General features: G+C 37.9%; 1 protein-coding gene across 1 annotated transcript in view; it reads right to left on the reverse strand.

Annotated features, from left to right (window-relative positions):
* Positions 1-377: 377 nt before the first annotated feature.
* The window catches only part of LOC142183027 (ATP-dependent translocase ABCB1-like), a 37,668-nt gene continuing 22,235 nt past the window's right edge, over positions 378-15,810 (reverse strand). The window contains exons 16-28 of the mRNA XM_075257901.1: positions 15,488-15,727; positions 15,242-15,394; positions 15,056-15,160; positions 14,820-14,897; positions 13,563-13,646; positions 11,650-11,853; positions 9,436-9,536; positions 8,742-8,882; positions 7,187-7,343; positions 4,797-4,994; positions 2,274-2,480; positions 1,304-1,450; positions 378-575 (exon numbers count right to left, since the gene is read on the reverse strand). Of these exons, the coding sequence (XP_075114002.1) occupies positions 378-575; positions 1,304-1,450; positions 2,274-2,480; positions 4,797-4,994; positions 7,187-7,343; positions 8,742-8,882; positions 9,436-9,536; positions 11,650-11,853; positions 13,563-13,646; positions 14,820-14,897; positions 15,056-15,160; positions 15,242-15,394; positions 15,488-15,727 (2,013 nt within the window). The remainder of the gene's footprint in view (positions 576-1,303; positions 1,451-2,273; positions 2,481-4,796; positions 4,995-7,186; positions 7,344-8,741; positions 8,883-9,435; positions 9,537-11,649; positions 11,854-13,562; positions 13,647-14,819; positions 14,898-15,055; positions 15,161-15,241; positions 15,395-15,487; positions 15,728-15,810) is intronic.

Raw genomic sequence — 15,810 nt, forward strand, 5'->3', positions numbered from 1 at the left:
TTTTCAATGTTTTTTTCCATTAAATATATTAAATATAATAATAGTAATATTTTTCCAAAGAGCTATGCCTTATTCTTTGGTAGTGTTGAATTAAATAAAAACAAAATATATGGGGTATATTACCAAAAAGTAAAAAATATTCCCCAACCATGGGCTTACACCCATCAGTATGACATACACTGTATGATCAGATAAAAGATGCAGTCTGTGTATCTGTATAGTAAACACAGTTTCCAGGCCAATCCAGTCCTCATGCCACTATGGCGGTAGAAAAAACTCCAAGCACTAATGTATTGTTGGTCTTTAACTATGGAGACCTCCTCTTTTTTTGCAGAGTTTCCATTTTAGAACCAAACCTAGACTGTTTTCTATAAATATCAATTAGTGACTTGAGAATTTACTAAAGCATAATAAGCGCCTTGTTTTGCCAGCAGCTGAGGGTGAGTTCCTTGCTCAATGACCTGTCCATTATGAATTACTGCTATGATGTCAGCATTTTGTACTGTGGTAAGCCTATGAGCAATGACGACACATGTTCTTCCTTGTCTGGCATCATCCAAAGCCTTCTGGACAACCTACAAAAATTAGAGAGAGAAACATTAACATTATCTTCCTGATGTAACCAAGTTTAACATGACTTACTAGTTGCCAAACACTTTTTTTTTTTTTACATTAGTCTAATAACTCTCAAAATGTTGTTGAAACCAAAGTTGAAGATAGCTACATTGTATCTGATGTATTTCTACAGGAGCATAAAAGAGGACCTTTCATGTCCTCGAAGACATGCGGATTTATAGACCGCTAGAAAGCGGACAGTGCGCTGAATTCAGTGCCTTGTTGGCTTTCCCGTTATATGCCCTGGGAGAAGAGCCATCAGTGCAGTTATCGATAGCTCTTCACTGTCAGAAGGGCGTTCCTGACAGTCTAACTGGGAACACCCCTCCTGACAGTATTGTCTATAGCGCTATACTGAGAGGGGGCGTTCCTTAATGCCCAGCATCATTGCAGTAAGGAACGCCCCCTCTCAGCTCAGTATAGCACTACATACAGTATTGTCAGGAGGTGTTCCCAGTTAGACTGTCAGGAACGCCCTTCTGACAGTGAAGAGCCATCGGTAACCCGAGGACATCTCTCTATTTTTACTGAAACGTCTTTAACTATTCAACTAAGCAAGAAGTTCTAATGTGTCTACTGAAGAACAAATGACATCAACAACTTATAAGGCACAAATATTGTTAGTGGACATCGTGTTGCTATTACATAATATAAAATATAAGCTAATAAGCAGATAAGTAAAATATACCTTTTCACTTTCTGTGTCAAGTGCAGATGTCGCTTCATCGAGGAGCAGAACTTTAGGTTTTCGAATTAATGCCCGAGCAATTGCAATTCTTTGCTTCTGTCCTCCCGAAAGCTGGGCTCCTTTATCTCCCACCCGAGTATTATATTTCTGAGAAATGAGGTGAAGATTATAAGAATACAGAATATTTACTATGTACATCATCATTCTTATATTCATACCACTTATTTTTATGAAATGTTACACTATGGGCACCATGCTGCAGTTCTCATGGGGCATTGAGAGCTTTGTATAAAAATAAAAGCAATTGTATTTTTCTTAGCAAGTTACAGAAATGAAAGAAGCAATCTGTGCGTTCTTTTCTAAGTACCACTAGTCCATTTCTTATTACATATATAGTATTGATGTTCCATGGATAAGACTTTGGGGATCAATAAATATGTATGGGTTTGAGTAGGTTTGCACACAAATAACCTAAGCCACTTACACAGGAATGTGTTAGTCTCACTGGAGAAAATGCTAGATATGAAAGACAAACCGTTGTACACCTAAAGAATACCGCAATACTATACACCTAAACAATGCCACATAATATAATCTTGTGTCAACCTAATAGAAGCCCCCCTACCTGCATTGTGTGTTAATAAACAATATGGGCACAGGCAACTTGAGCCTGGCTGTAGAATTTTACATGTGCCTATAAATACATGCAGAGTTGCATTTAGTCTTCTGATAAGCAAGGGGGCAGCATCACAGTGTAGGCGGCGCTTGCCTACTCCCGATATAGCAAGGGCATCCTGTTGCTCTTTAACAGTGATGATCTAATCTAAACTAACAATCTATTAATAATTTGCTGTGGATTTTATCAATTGATACTTGATGAATGGTCAGCTTTTAATGTCCATGAGATCTAATGTCTATGGCCAGCTTTTAGTTTGAGCAATTTCATTGCTTGACTGTTTTTTATACTTACATCGGGTAGGTTTTCTATGAAAGTGTGAATATTTGCAGCTTTTGCAGCTTCCACAATTTCTTCATGAGTCACTTGTCTGTCAAGATCTCCATACTGAATGTTTTCTTCTATGCTGCAGTCGAACAACATCGGCTCCTGAGATACAATTCCCATTTGGGACCTCAACCATTTCAAATTCAGCTTCTTTGTGTCGTTTCCATCTGCAAACTGTAATTGGAGTGACAGAATGAATATTAGAAGAAGTTAGTCATTATATAGGAAATCGTGCAAGTTGAAATTTACTTTGACATACTGTACATTGTGTGATAAAATTAGAGCGTTAGACACAGAGTAATTTCCACTCTGCAATTTGCTGCGCTATCTGGTAAAGATAGATTGTGTAGTGCGAATCTTAAATTTCACTTAAAGAGGACCTTTCACCACCTTCTCAAACTAACTCTCTACATCCTTTAGTGCTGCTCCTCTGATTCTGGAATAGTTGGAATTTTTTCTCTAACCCCCACCATTCCTGAGCAATTATATACTAGTTTCTCTACCCAATATGGTAACTAGGCTCTCTACTATCAGATGGATGGTCCTTAGCTGGAACAGACAGCTTGGGGCCACCCATCTGACAATAGAGAGCCTAATTAGCCTATTGGGTACAGAAACTAATAAACAATTGCTCAGGAATGGTGGGGGCTAGAGAAAAAAATATTGGGGTATATAAACACAATTAATTAGTGATTAATTGTGACAGCTGTTTTTTTAATGGACATACCACGGCAGCATTAAATTCAATGTCAGTGAATGGGGGCTATTCACATGCCCGTTATTTTGACTGTCCAAATCTAGTTCATGTCCTATTCATGGATCCTTCCATACACTCAAATGTATGGGGGATCCATGAAAACAGGTTCCCCTTGGGTGCAAGACGGCCGTGAAACATGGAGGTTTTTCACAGCCATTTTGCATCTTGGTCATCTGAATGTTGCCTAAGAGTTGGCTGAAGAAGTGAAACGTTCTCTTTAAGTATAGCTTTGGTGCATACAAGGTGAAGACAATTTTAAAGGGATGTCAACTCGTGATGAGCAAGTAGTATTCGATCGGCCAATTACATGCATTCCTACGCCGGCGAGGTATTCGAACACCAAGGGGTTAAACGCTTTGAATATTCGATGCGTTTAACCCCTTGGTGTTCGGCTGATTACAAGCATTCCTATGCCGGCGAGGTATTCAATCAAATACAACTCGCTCATCTCTAATGCTAACCAATGGCAACCTCTCTGCTCTATATTTCGTGGTCACTGTTGGTGCCTCCATTCTCTACTTTGATGGTTATGGGAGCAAAAAGAACCCTAACTGGCGATAGGGGATAAATGTCCATAATGCACATCCCTTATAACACTACATTTCTATTGCATCCAGCTGCAGAATTAAAAAGGGATGTCAGAGAGACATACCCAATAAATGAGATTGTTTTGTTGGGTAGCAATGGCACCATCTCACAGCACCCAATTTTTATATACCAATATTTAGGAGCAATGTTTGTTCCTTCCCAAAAGCATGAGGTCGATTCCAACATAATAAAAGCATAAACCATTGTAAATATACTAAGCAGATTAGCAAAGCAATAAATATAAAAAGGGGCCTATGTTAACTGAATAAGCCACTAAGTAAAGTGTTTAATTTTATAGCGCACATTACAATTTACGGATAAATACAAATGTCTGATTAATGTGCAAATCCACACAACTAGGAAATGGCGATTAGAGTCATTTTCTAAATTTTCAGAGCCCGTTCTAAAATTTGATGAGACCATTCAAGCAGTAATAAAATCGGTTGAAAAAAATGGCAAAATAGCATTTTTTCCCCTTCACTGTAATTAAGGATTTGCGCATTAACATACCTATCAGTAAATTAGGCATCGGGCATGTTAAGTACGCTCAATCTACGGGGTAAGCTTTTTGCACCTTGTGATCAGAATTTCTATATTTACATATTTAGCATCTACAACAATGCGGCAGCCATTCACACCTGAGTTCTTGACTCATTTAGGTAAACAGATACATCGTAATGAGCAGAAAATCCACAGTTTAGATTTTTGGACACTTCCTGAATCCTATTAGAACGGTTCCTGCCAAATACAATACTGAACACAAACCACATAGAGTAGGATTTGCATATGAAAATTAATCACAACCGGCCTAAACAGTGGAATTAGTCCTTCGTTTTTAGCAACGGGGGTCATGTCTCTGTATCTTGCTCAATGTAATTACAGGGTAATTATAAACTAGAGTTACTTGGCCAAAATCTAGCCACGTACTTATTAAATGCATATTTCAGACTTTTTCCTAACTTTAGAACATTGTGTGGGCGGGAAAACATAGATTGGTAGATGAAAATAACATTCTGTTTTCTAGATGCCTTCAGGGTGCTCCTAAAGCAATACTAAAATTGTAACGGTCCCACAGGTACTAAATATGTTGATGTGAAGAAACTGTGACAATAAATAGTCATTTAAGAGACTTCTGCATGTCTTACCACTGAGCCTTGCACTGGATCGTAAAACCTCTCCAGCAACTGAATAGAAGTACTTTTTCCACAGCCGCTGCTGCCAACCAGGGCCAGCGTTTGTCCTTTGGAAACTTTTACGCTGAGCCCCTGAAGAACTTGGACTTTTGGTCTTGTTGGGTACACAAATTTGATATCTTTGAATTCAAGGTTTCCTTCAAAATGACTCTGTTACACAAATAAAAAAAAAAAAAAAGTTGTCATTATTAATAACATAGTAATATTAGTATACAGAGGAATCCTACCTTAGGCCTGGTTCACATCTGCATTCCGGCCTTTCCGTTTCCCTATCCACATGAAATATGCGGCGAGAAAGGTCCTGCAAGCAACACGTTCCTCTCCGCATTTTATGTGCGGAAACCACACGGACTTGATTATAGTCTAGGAGGTCCGTGGGTTTCCTTAGGCAACTGCTTTTTTTATGCGGATAGATTTCCATTCACGGGGTCCTCAAGCAGAATCCCTGAACGGAAACCCAAACGCAGATGTGAACATGAAATATAGCAAATTAATATTAATGAAAATTCTAAGTCATTCAACCCCTCTCTAAGCTGGCACTGATGGATTTAAGTTTTAAGAAACCCTCGACTGGTATGAATATTAGGTTTGCCAAATTTTTCAGGGTGCTGGCAATGTACTCCAGAAGAACAGCAATCATTGAAAGTTTGCTATAGCAGGATGAAAAAAAATTTGCATTTCTGCATTGTGGCCTATGGAAAGGGGTATAATTTGATGCTCCTGGGCCCCAATGCAAATCTGTACTGGTTCCCATATCGACTTTGTAACTTTTTAAATAAGTTTTAAAAGAGAGACAATTTGAGCCCTCTTCTGGGTCCAAGTCCCAGTAGCTACAGCTACCTCTGCACCCCTTTAGTCACACTCTTGCTCGCGGTCAAATGTCTGGGTTCTCTCATGGCTTCATTGGCAGGAAATAATCAAGTCATGTAATACAGTTAAAATTTGTCATGTATTATTTAGGCTCAATTCACATGTCTATTCGCATTAACAGTTTTCTGTTCTGTCACAGTTACAGGAAATCGAAAATGACAGCAGTACATGAATCGGCATCTGATGGACCACATTGACTTATAATGAGGTCATTGGGTTTCTTTTGTCTGTCATTTTTCCTGAAATATTAGTACTGCACATGGAATTAATTTCCAGTATATATATATATAACGCATTGGAGCAGATTTATTAAGACTAGCATTTCATATGCCAGTCATAATAAAGACCCGGACAGGCACAAGGCGTGCCTGATTTATCAAGAGTCTCAGAAACAGGTGCATATTTTTTGTAGGAGTCATGCTAGAAAACTGAGTAGAGATATATTTATTATAGCTCACACTACATTCATGGAAACTGGCGAGCGAGGCACAAAATGGGGAGGGATGTGGTGGATCTTTAGTGAAGCAAAGGCCTTAGGCTACATTATCACAAATCGGGCGTAGATACGTTGACGACGTTCGCCCACCTTGCAAAAGTTACTGCTAAAGTGACCTCCGGCACTGATGTGAACCTAGCCTGATGTCTAAGATATCAAAGTTTCCTAGCAAATTTGGTCCTAAGTTATTATACTATATATATATATATATATATATATATATGTATATATATATATATATATATATATATATATATATATATATATATATATATATATATATATATATATATATATATATATATATATATAATTGTGCACAGATCCAGAATGAAATCTACACTTCATATAATATCCCATGAATTATTAATAGATCTTTAGATGTACTTTATCAGACAGGTCTTTGCTGTGTCTTTTGTAACTGAGCTACATACATCGACACACTCGACCCTTGAAATGAGAAGTCACAGTATTGGATGGGAGAGGTAATTCAAGTTAACACATTGATTTAATTGTATTGTAGCATTTGTCAATAAAGCTTCTTGTGGCTGATAAGAATGCTGTCCTAACTAATGAGATACATATCAAGCCTATAAAGAGGACCTGTCTCTTCTCCTGACGTGTCTGTTTTAGTAAACTCTTGTATTCCCCGTGAAATAACAATTCTGGAGTATTTTAGTGTTGCGCCATTCCTCTGTTTTACTCCCGAATATCAAAAAGTTAAGTATTCTCTTTGTCAAAGGGGTGTGTCTACATAATCAGCACTGATTGGACAAAGTCAATTTGTGTATAGGGACACACCCCCCCCATCTGGTAACACCCAGAAATTTCTTGGAGGAATAATAGAGGAACAGCATAAGGACCGCATACCAGAAGTAATACAAAATCCTATGTTCCTAGATAATGACTGCGCTCAGAAGCAATTGTTCAGGAGGAGACTAAAAATATAATTCTGTCCTATTTTTAATAATCCTACCGGTTTTTCTCCTTCTTCACTATAACTATCAATCGCAGGTTGTCTTTCCAGGAGCTTCATAATGCGTTGGGCGGATACCCTGGCTTTTCCGAAGTCAGGAGCGAGAGATGTAGACTGCCCAACATTCATAGCGGCAAAAATAATTGCAGAGAACACACTGTAATAAGACAACATAGAAAATAATAAGCTCCTCAATGCAAAAATAATAGTAACCAAGTAATTATTTTGCCAATAGAAAGGCAGCATGCTCTGTATTAGTAGAGTATGATAAAGCTGATGAGTCTAGGCTGTGAACACTCTGTCAGGGGGAGAGTATTCAAGTGACTTCTGATCTAATATTGTATTGTGCTCACTGCACTGGGGAGTCTACAACAAAATAAACCAATTAGGTTAAATTAGGCAGAAGTACCACGCCAAATATGAAGATGAATAGCAGTAATGGAGCACGCGTCTAGCAGATCAAATGAAAGGAAATGTTCAAAGAGATCCATTCTGCTTGTGCGTGGTACTCTGACCGAGTCTGTCTATAGGTGTGCATTCATTTAATCACATAGCTATCTATCTATATCTATCTATACACACAGTATAATATGGCTATAAGTTACTTCCTCAGCAACAATTGATTAAAACTTACAAATTACATTTATTTTCTAAACTTTTTAATACACAGCATACATATGCTGCAGAACAGAATTGGCTATTCAAATGGAAAAAAAAATTGCAACAGGCTCATAATAGGTTAAAAAAAATAGAAGTTATGTTAACTTTAATGATTCCCTGCTGCAGCCATTTTGACAATGTATAGGTTCCCCTGTCAGTCTCTACTTTGTGGTCTCTTTCGATACACAGCTAGCTATAGTCACTGGCTAAGGCAGGTTACACTAGGCCAGTATCTGAGTAAGTGATCATTTTCGGTGTTATAAAGAGGAGCTGTCACAAGATCTCAATGACATCATCTGATCAGCATTGTCACTATGAGCATTTTGGTGTTTTGTGTATCCAGATATATTCAGCCATTCCAGAGATATAAGCCCTTTTAGGTTTGATACAGATTAGGATATACTAGCCAAGTGGGTGGTAACACTGGATACTCTGGGGTGAGAGCTCTGTGTACTGTATGTCATGTAGTGTTACTGCCCACTTGGATAATGTACTCTAATATGCATCAAAACTAGAAGGGCTTATATCTTTGGAATAGCTGAACAGACTTGGATATGCAAAACACCGAAATGGTAAAAGTGGCAGCATGCATCAGATGATGTATGTCACTGGACTTTTCAGACTTGGTGACAGCCCTTTTTTTAAAGGAGAACCAGGAGTCAAAGAGGATCAGAAGACCCAGAAGAAGGAGTTGTAAGAAAACAGTGAGGTGAATATTGTGAGTTTCATTTTTTGACCATTTATGAGTTATATGTTTGTTTGTTTTTTAGAAACATCACCACTCTTTGCAATGGGCTGTTTTCTTATACATGTACATAAATGGGGTTGTGCCGCAATGTCAGAAACAGAGTGGCGCTGTTGGTGGAAATGAGATCCACTGGAGTTCGGTACTTACATGAAGACATTTTCAAACTGTGTGTAGCAGTGAGCAATAAGCCAGGCTCCGAAGCGAAATACAGCGGCATTCACAAAGAAGTTTATTGACTGGGAAAGCGCATAAGTGAAGCCATAGAGTGGAGCTTTGGACAAGGAATCCCTAATGGCAAAGAGAAAATTTGTTAGTGGTCAGCAATACAGTTCTGATTCTATAGGGTTACATATCCCAACTCCTGGGATGAGACTTACAAGAACAGCCAAGCAGTGTTGTTCTACTCGTCCATATAGGAGCTAAGGAAACAGTGTAGCACTTTGAACTACGCTGTTTCCATAACTGAATCTATGGAAATGGTGTAACCCAGCTGTGCTATGCTGTTTTTTTGTAGCTCCTATGCACCTCTATGGGAGTTACAAGAAAATCAATACATCCATGTTCATGTATGTATGCACATTCATCACAAACGTAACCTTGGCATATAGTTGGACAAATTTTACCATCTGTTTTCAATAGAACTAGACAAAGTGCAAATAGTCTTCTAGAAAGGTGGTAGAGTGATAGAAAAAGTTTTCCAAAAAAGTCCAATATCCAAACATAAGGGAATTGGAAAAACCACCACAGACCAGTCGTGACCTGGTGGTCCTCTCAAAGGATTCCCTGTATTTCAGGCAATTACAAATGGTGTAGAAGGTACCATATAAGTGCTGTAACTTACTTGTATGGTCCACTTAAACTCTCGTTGTATCGGTCATAAAATGCCTCTTCTCTGGTCAGGGAAGCTACTGTTCTTATATTTTCAACTGCCTCGGTGGAAATCTGCAAGACATTATAAAATGTTTTATATCATTACACAAAATTATGAATTTTAGAATAACTTATGACGGTATCAAGTCATCTCACACATATGATCCCATTTGACCTGCAAGTAAATATAGAACCCATTGTACAGTTTAGGCCTGGTTTACATCTGCATTCGGCATTCTGTTGCAGGAATCCCCCGAATGGAAACCTATGTGCATTAAAAAGCAGTTAGCTAAGAAACCACATGGTTCCCATAGACTATATTGGGGTCTGTGTGGTTTCCTCATGAAAAATGTGGAGAGAAAAGTGCTTGCAGTACTCCTCTCCGCATGTTTCGTTCAGACACAGAGTGGAAACCACACATTTGTGGTCTATCCTATGGATTGGCCCTAAATAATAAATATCCTAGACAATCCCTTAAATAACAGCTATTGACACCTTTCACTCCTATAGCATCTTATAGGACATTGTACAGGATTGCTATAGACATCCGCTATATAAAGAAAATCTTCATTCTTCCTGTGACTCATCTAAAACACTTAGACTTCTTCAGAAATAACTGAATGTTTTTACCCAGAGGACACAGTGAGTGCCCGCACGATATAATGAATGCATGTACTTTTTGGAGAGCACCAATTACTTATTGTTATGATTATGGATTATCCAATCCATCATTTCTGACAACAAAGTGGCTGCAAATTGGATCAGTAGGTTTAGATCTTTTGGGAGTGAGAATATCCCATGTTCAGAGCATATTTACTGTCAGCCTTTAATTGGGCTGATGGACACTAAAATGGACTTTAAGATATTAAAGGGATACAAATCTACAGATTTAGTCTGTTGATTTACTGTGCAGATGACAGCAACCATTCAGACAAACACTCCCTGTCAGCAGCCATTTTGCTCTTAAAGGAACACTAAACCAAATAGTCTTATCAGTATTTGCTGGTTGGCTATGAAAGTACAGTCAACATCTGCTCACAACGGCTGAGACTGCTAAAAGTAAAGTGGCCCTGTAGATATTTTAGGTCACAGCAACTTATCCTCACAACCACCATCAGCTGCATCCTATCTATACATTACAGGAGCATTTACATGTCCTGGCTTGGTCACAACACATCTGTGCACACAAGTTAGCCAAATCTTGTTGGCGCCCCCATCGTAATCATGCACCCTTTTGTGACACAGAATTCCTCCTAGTCTATATACTGCTTACCAAGTGCTTTTTTAAATTTTTCTTTTCTGTCAGCGGAAGGCTGTGTATCATAAATCTTCTGCAGCAATGGGCAGACGTAAGATGCACAGACGTCAATGGAAATCAAAAAGGGGCTCAAAGAGGTTTATCAAACCCTAGTGTTTTGAGGGTGACCTGTGGATTGGGCCGGCTTGGTCTCTGGACCTAGTAGCCTAATGGTGGTGGTCTTTTTCAAATAGGTAAGGTATTACCTATAGCACCCTAACTCATCAAGGTAGATCATTAGATGGTTCATTATAAAACGCCCATCATTTCTTAATATAGTAAGGTGACTGCACAGGCAGAGTTCCCCTTTAAATTTAAATACTGTTTTACACAGTATATGAGCCAATATCTCTACTGGTCATTTACTGGTACTATATTGAGATATTCCACATCAACCAATCAGCAGTAAAATTTTACATGGCTGTAAAAATACGCGCCCATGTGCTATTACGGTATTGATTTCTCAGGTTACTTTATACTGATAGGCTACTTCACCCTATCATTGCCAAACATCCCGTGGTTCTGTTAAATAATAAATAAGACTGTCTATGTGGGATTCACATTGCGCTGCTGAACCATTTAATTGAAACAGTCTCTTTTATATTCAACAGATATAATAAAGAGGAAATATGTTAGAAAATGAAATAATTTCCCATGCATCACATACTGCCGGTTTACAAATTTGTCAAATGTTTTTTAATTTCCCTAATGAAATGTAGCTTTTTGTCCTGAAAGGATATTTTATGGCTCTCATAAATCGTCGTCTTAAACTATGCAGGTGTTTGATTAATTAATCTCCCAATCCTTTTCATACATAAAATAGATTGAGAGCAGAATTGGCCATTTCAAGTCATTTTCTATCACATTTTGACAATTAAACTGACTTACTCTTCCAGCTTCTTCTAAAGCTTTTTGATCCTTTGATGCATGGCCAGCCATTGATTTCATTCTAATAAAATTTGCACCAATCAAAAAGGGAATACAAGCCAAAATAAGCAGTGTTAGCTGCCAGCCGTGCACAAACGCAATTATGATCGCTGTCAGTAGAGTGCACACCGTCATGGTGATCAGTCCAAGTCGACTACCGGTAGCCTACATGCAAAAAAATAAAGTAAAAACGTTATACATAAAAGACCAAAGTTTAAAAAAAGAAAATTAAATTTCTGTTCTTCAGCGGAATAGCTTTATAAGACTTCCTTTGAATCTTCAAACACACAACAAAAAGAAAAATTTGAAATTAAATGCATAAAAAAAAATTGCAAAAAATTTACAAATTTTGTAATTGTTGTAATTTTGTTTTTCTAAAGTCAACTTTTCCTGACCACGGAGAATGTACCCATATAAGCTTTAAAGGGATTGTGTAGGATTGTCAAATTTGGGCAATGTAATAAAACTTTATTCCCATCATCATGGCATGTGACAACTGCGGTTGGTGATTGGCTACAGTGATCATGTGAATGATGTTGTATGTCACCCCTACAGTAGCAATGGGGACCACAAGAGCCAAGGGGGTAGTATTAGCTATTTTTGAATTATAATCACATCACATTATCCACTCTAAGGCTGAGGCCCCATGTTGCGGAAATGCAGCTTTTTTTGTTGCAGATTTTGCTGTGTTTTTTGAGCCAAATCCAGGAGTAGATTGAGCAGAAGGTAGAAGTATAAGAACTTCCTATATATTTCCCATTTCATTTGTAGCCATTCTTGGCTTTGACTCCAAAAAACACAACAAAAAAAAAGCTGCATTTCCACAACTCAGCCTCAGCAACTTTTCAGAAAATCCAAGACAACCCAAGTGCACATAGGCACATGAATCAATGAATGAACAGGTAACAGAAAAGATAAAGTAAACAGTTGGTGGATCCTCGTCTCTGATGGCCACCCAATCTGTCTCCTCAACTAACCTACAGACATGTAATAATTGGCCATCTGTATAGGCCCTTAAAGGAAGACAAGTATCTACCCAGTGTTGCAGGAACAAGGACTTGGGGTCCATTCACACTGAGTAACGTGCCGCGTGATGTGGCACGTATACGGCGTGTAAGACTTTGCGCGCCGTAAAAGCTCCCATTGATTTCAATGGGAGCCTGGATCGTATACACCGCGTTATTTTGTGCCGTGATTTTGTGTGAATGCACCCTTAATGGGTAATTGTGATACAATGTAACCAAGGGGACACCCTTTGCTTCACCCCCCCCCCCCCCCCGACAGTTGTATCAAGGACAAGCTGCAATAGAGGCAACTTATTACATCATTTCAGCATACAGCATTAATAATTTAGGACCAGGCAGGTTTTACGGTTAAGGGTGCACACGCATTTGTGTCGTTCTATCCATTGATCTGGTCTTGCAATGGACCAGAAGCATAAAAAAAAAAAAAAAAACACGGTCCATCTACTGATTGACTACAATTGACCTTGAGGGACTCCATTCATTTTAATGTGGTCTGTTGGGCGTCTTATTTTTCCCCTTCACATCCACAGACAATACATTTGGGCTTGCAGGACTTTTTTTTTATAAATCTAGGATGGACTAGGATCCTATAGTGCTCCCACCTCTAACCTACAAGCAAGCACTCCAAAGTCTGAAGGGTCTTTCACAACATTCATCATAGAGAAACTCTGCGGAGTGTACAAGACCTAAAGCTAAGTATGAAGCTTCTTTTAAATATTTCAATAAAAAGAAATGGAATAAAATGACATTTACAAATAGAGGTTTCATGAGTGTATTGTCACTGGACTTCTTTGAAGATCCACAGTACTTATGTAGTATTATAAGAAGAAGTATATAATTTATACGTACGCCTTTCACTTGAGATGCATCTGTTGCAAGTCTAGTAAGCAAAACTCCAACGGCATTTGCATGATCATCAAAGAACCCAATTTCCTGTTAAGAAATGCATGTATTAAAAAAGATGAATGTTAGTCATGTTTTTTTCTATGTTTTATGTTGAATTAAATTGTTTTCTTGCTTTGCTAGATAGTTTTCATAATGCGCCACATAATAAATTCTTAACCAAGCGGACAGATTTATTTGCTTTAAATCCACTGTACATGCCTGCAGGCCAAATAGCTTCACTTGGAGTAATTAATATGCTATAGAGAGTCTAGAGTAATTATTTCACATAATACAAGCTAAAACACTGGAATTATAGGGATTTATGGAATAAATGTGTAAATGAATGATAGAGGTTAGTAGAAAAAAACTAAAAAGCAAAATAAAACCGTAAAGATGTGTAGGAATAATCCAGAGCTTTTTCTGTAAAGAATCTATGCACGTTATCTTCCTCTATTTCACATACAAAGATCTGCATGAATATTTTTCGCTACATGCGAATGGGGTATAACATCTCATTCGCTTGCCATAGTTTAGTGGATATGTTGAGGTTTTAGGGGCAGAATTTATGCAAAAACACTAATTAGATCCTGAAGATTTTAAAGGGGTTGTCCCATCTCAAGGATGCTATCCATACTGGTAGCTTATGTAAATTAAAGACTTTTCCTAAATATATTGCTTTAGAAATGCTGCTTTGTTTGACTGCTATGTGAACTTATTCCTCCCATTGTTTACACAGTGTTACCATAACCACAGACCTTTGAGATAGGACAAGTGATATCACTCACTGCTATGCCTGCAGGACAATCAGTTCAACTTAATGCAGTTTGCTGATAAAGCCCTCTCTGTTATCTCCATATATAAACACACAGATAACACAGAGTCCATTCTCTACAAGCATCTGCATATTATCTGATCTGCATAAGTATTGTGATAGTGTCCCTTTCAGCAAGGGGGGAGGAAGTAAGAGGAAGAGACATAAGGCAAACTGCTGAAACCATGAGATGGGAAACCCCCTTTAAGGCCTCATGCACACGTGAAAAACTTTTGTTGCATAACTTTTTCCACAACACATTATTAAACATGGTGCTTCCTATGTCAGTTTCTTAAAAAAGTAAGTTCACATCTGGGTGCCAGAATAGAAGTCTATACCAGTCAAGAACTGACGTACATTTCCTATATAAATTATGGCTGCTTTCTGGTGTAAAGCTCAATAGTACCTACCTGTCGGAGGAGTGCTTTAAAGGATAATGACCTCAATCTCATTGTTAAATTTTCTCCAGATATTCCAAATGCAAAACCCTGGAATGAAAATAAAAGGGAAATTATAAGTGGACTTCCTTATCTCCTTTTGTTTCCGTTCTTGACCTTATGAAACCACTTTCAGCCTAGCAAATGGTTCATCTACTTTTAGGTTAAAAAAAAAAAAAAAAATGTGTACAATAAAACAATATACATACCATGATGACGTAAACAATCAGACTAATCACTCCAAGTGTGAGAAACATTAGCGAAAGTAGAATTGTCCTCTGTCTTTTTTCTTCTTCATCAGTAATACTAAATGCCTAGAGAAATAATGGAATAGATATGGTAACTTAAAAGAACTCCATAATACAAAAGTTTATATTTTCAAGTATGAATCTTACCCCAATAACTTTTCCAAAAATGACAGCAAATGTTGGGTATATGCCACCACAAATGGCGGCCGTAATGACACCAATGATTATATACAACAATTCCGGTTTGTTGAGTGCCAGGATTTTGCTAAGAGAGAAACTGGGGAGTTCTTCTTCCACAACCTAAAAGAAATATGAACACATTGTAAAGTTGTTCAAGCTATTGATGACATGCATACATACTAGAAATAGTCTATCCCCATCCACAGTCTTTACCTCCTTTACGGATTCGGTAGATTTCTTAGCTTGGGATTTTCTTCTTGTAGATCTTCTGCTCAGTCTCTTACTGGAATGCCTATGCAGGTCATTTCTATTCATGTTACCTATAGCATTAAGATTATGCCCATCTGTATTCTCTCCGTAATCTTCAATTTTATCGTCATACTCAAACATTTCTCCTTCATCCTCAGTTGTTGCTTCATCACTTTCTTCTGCATCTTCGGTTTTATCATAATTCTATAAAAATTGTCATCGTTTTAATTAGTCAACTAGCCCAGTAGTCTCTTGGACAATATCAGCACATGAACCTTAGACTGTTC

This window comes from Leptodactylus fuscus, chromosome 10 (genome assembly GCF_031893055.1).
Source record: "Leptodactylus fuscus isolate aLepFus1 chromosome 10, aLepFus1.hap2, whole genome shotgun sequence".
Lineage (NCBI taxonomy): Eukaryota > Metazoa > Chordata > Amphibia > Anura > Leptodactylidae > Leptodactylus > Leptodactylus fuscus.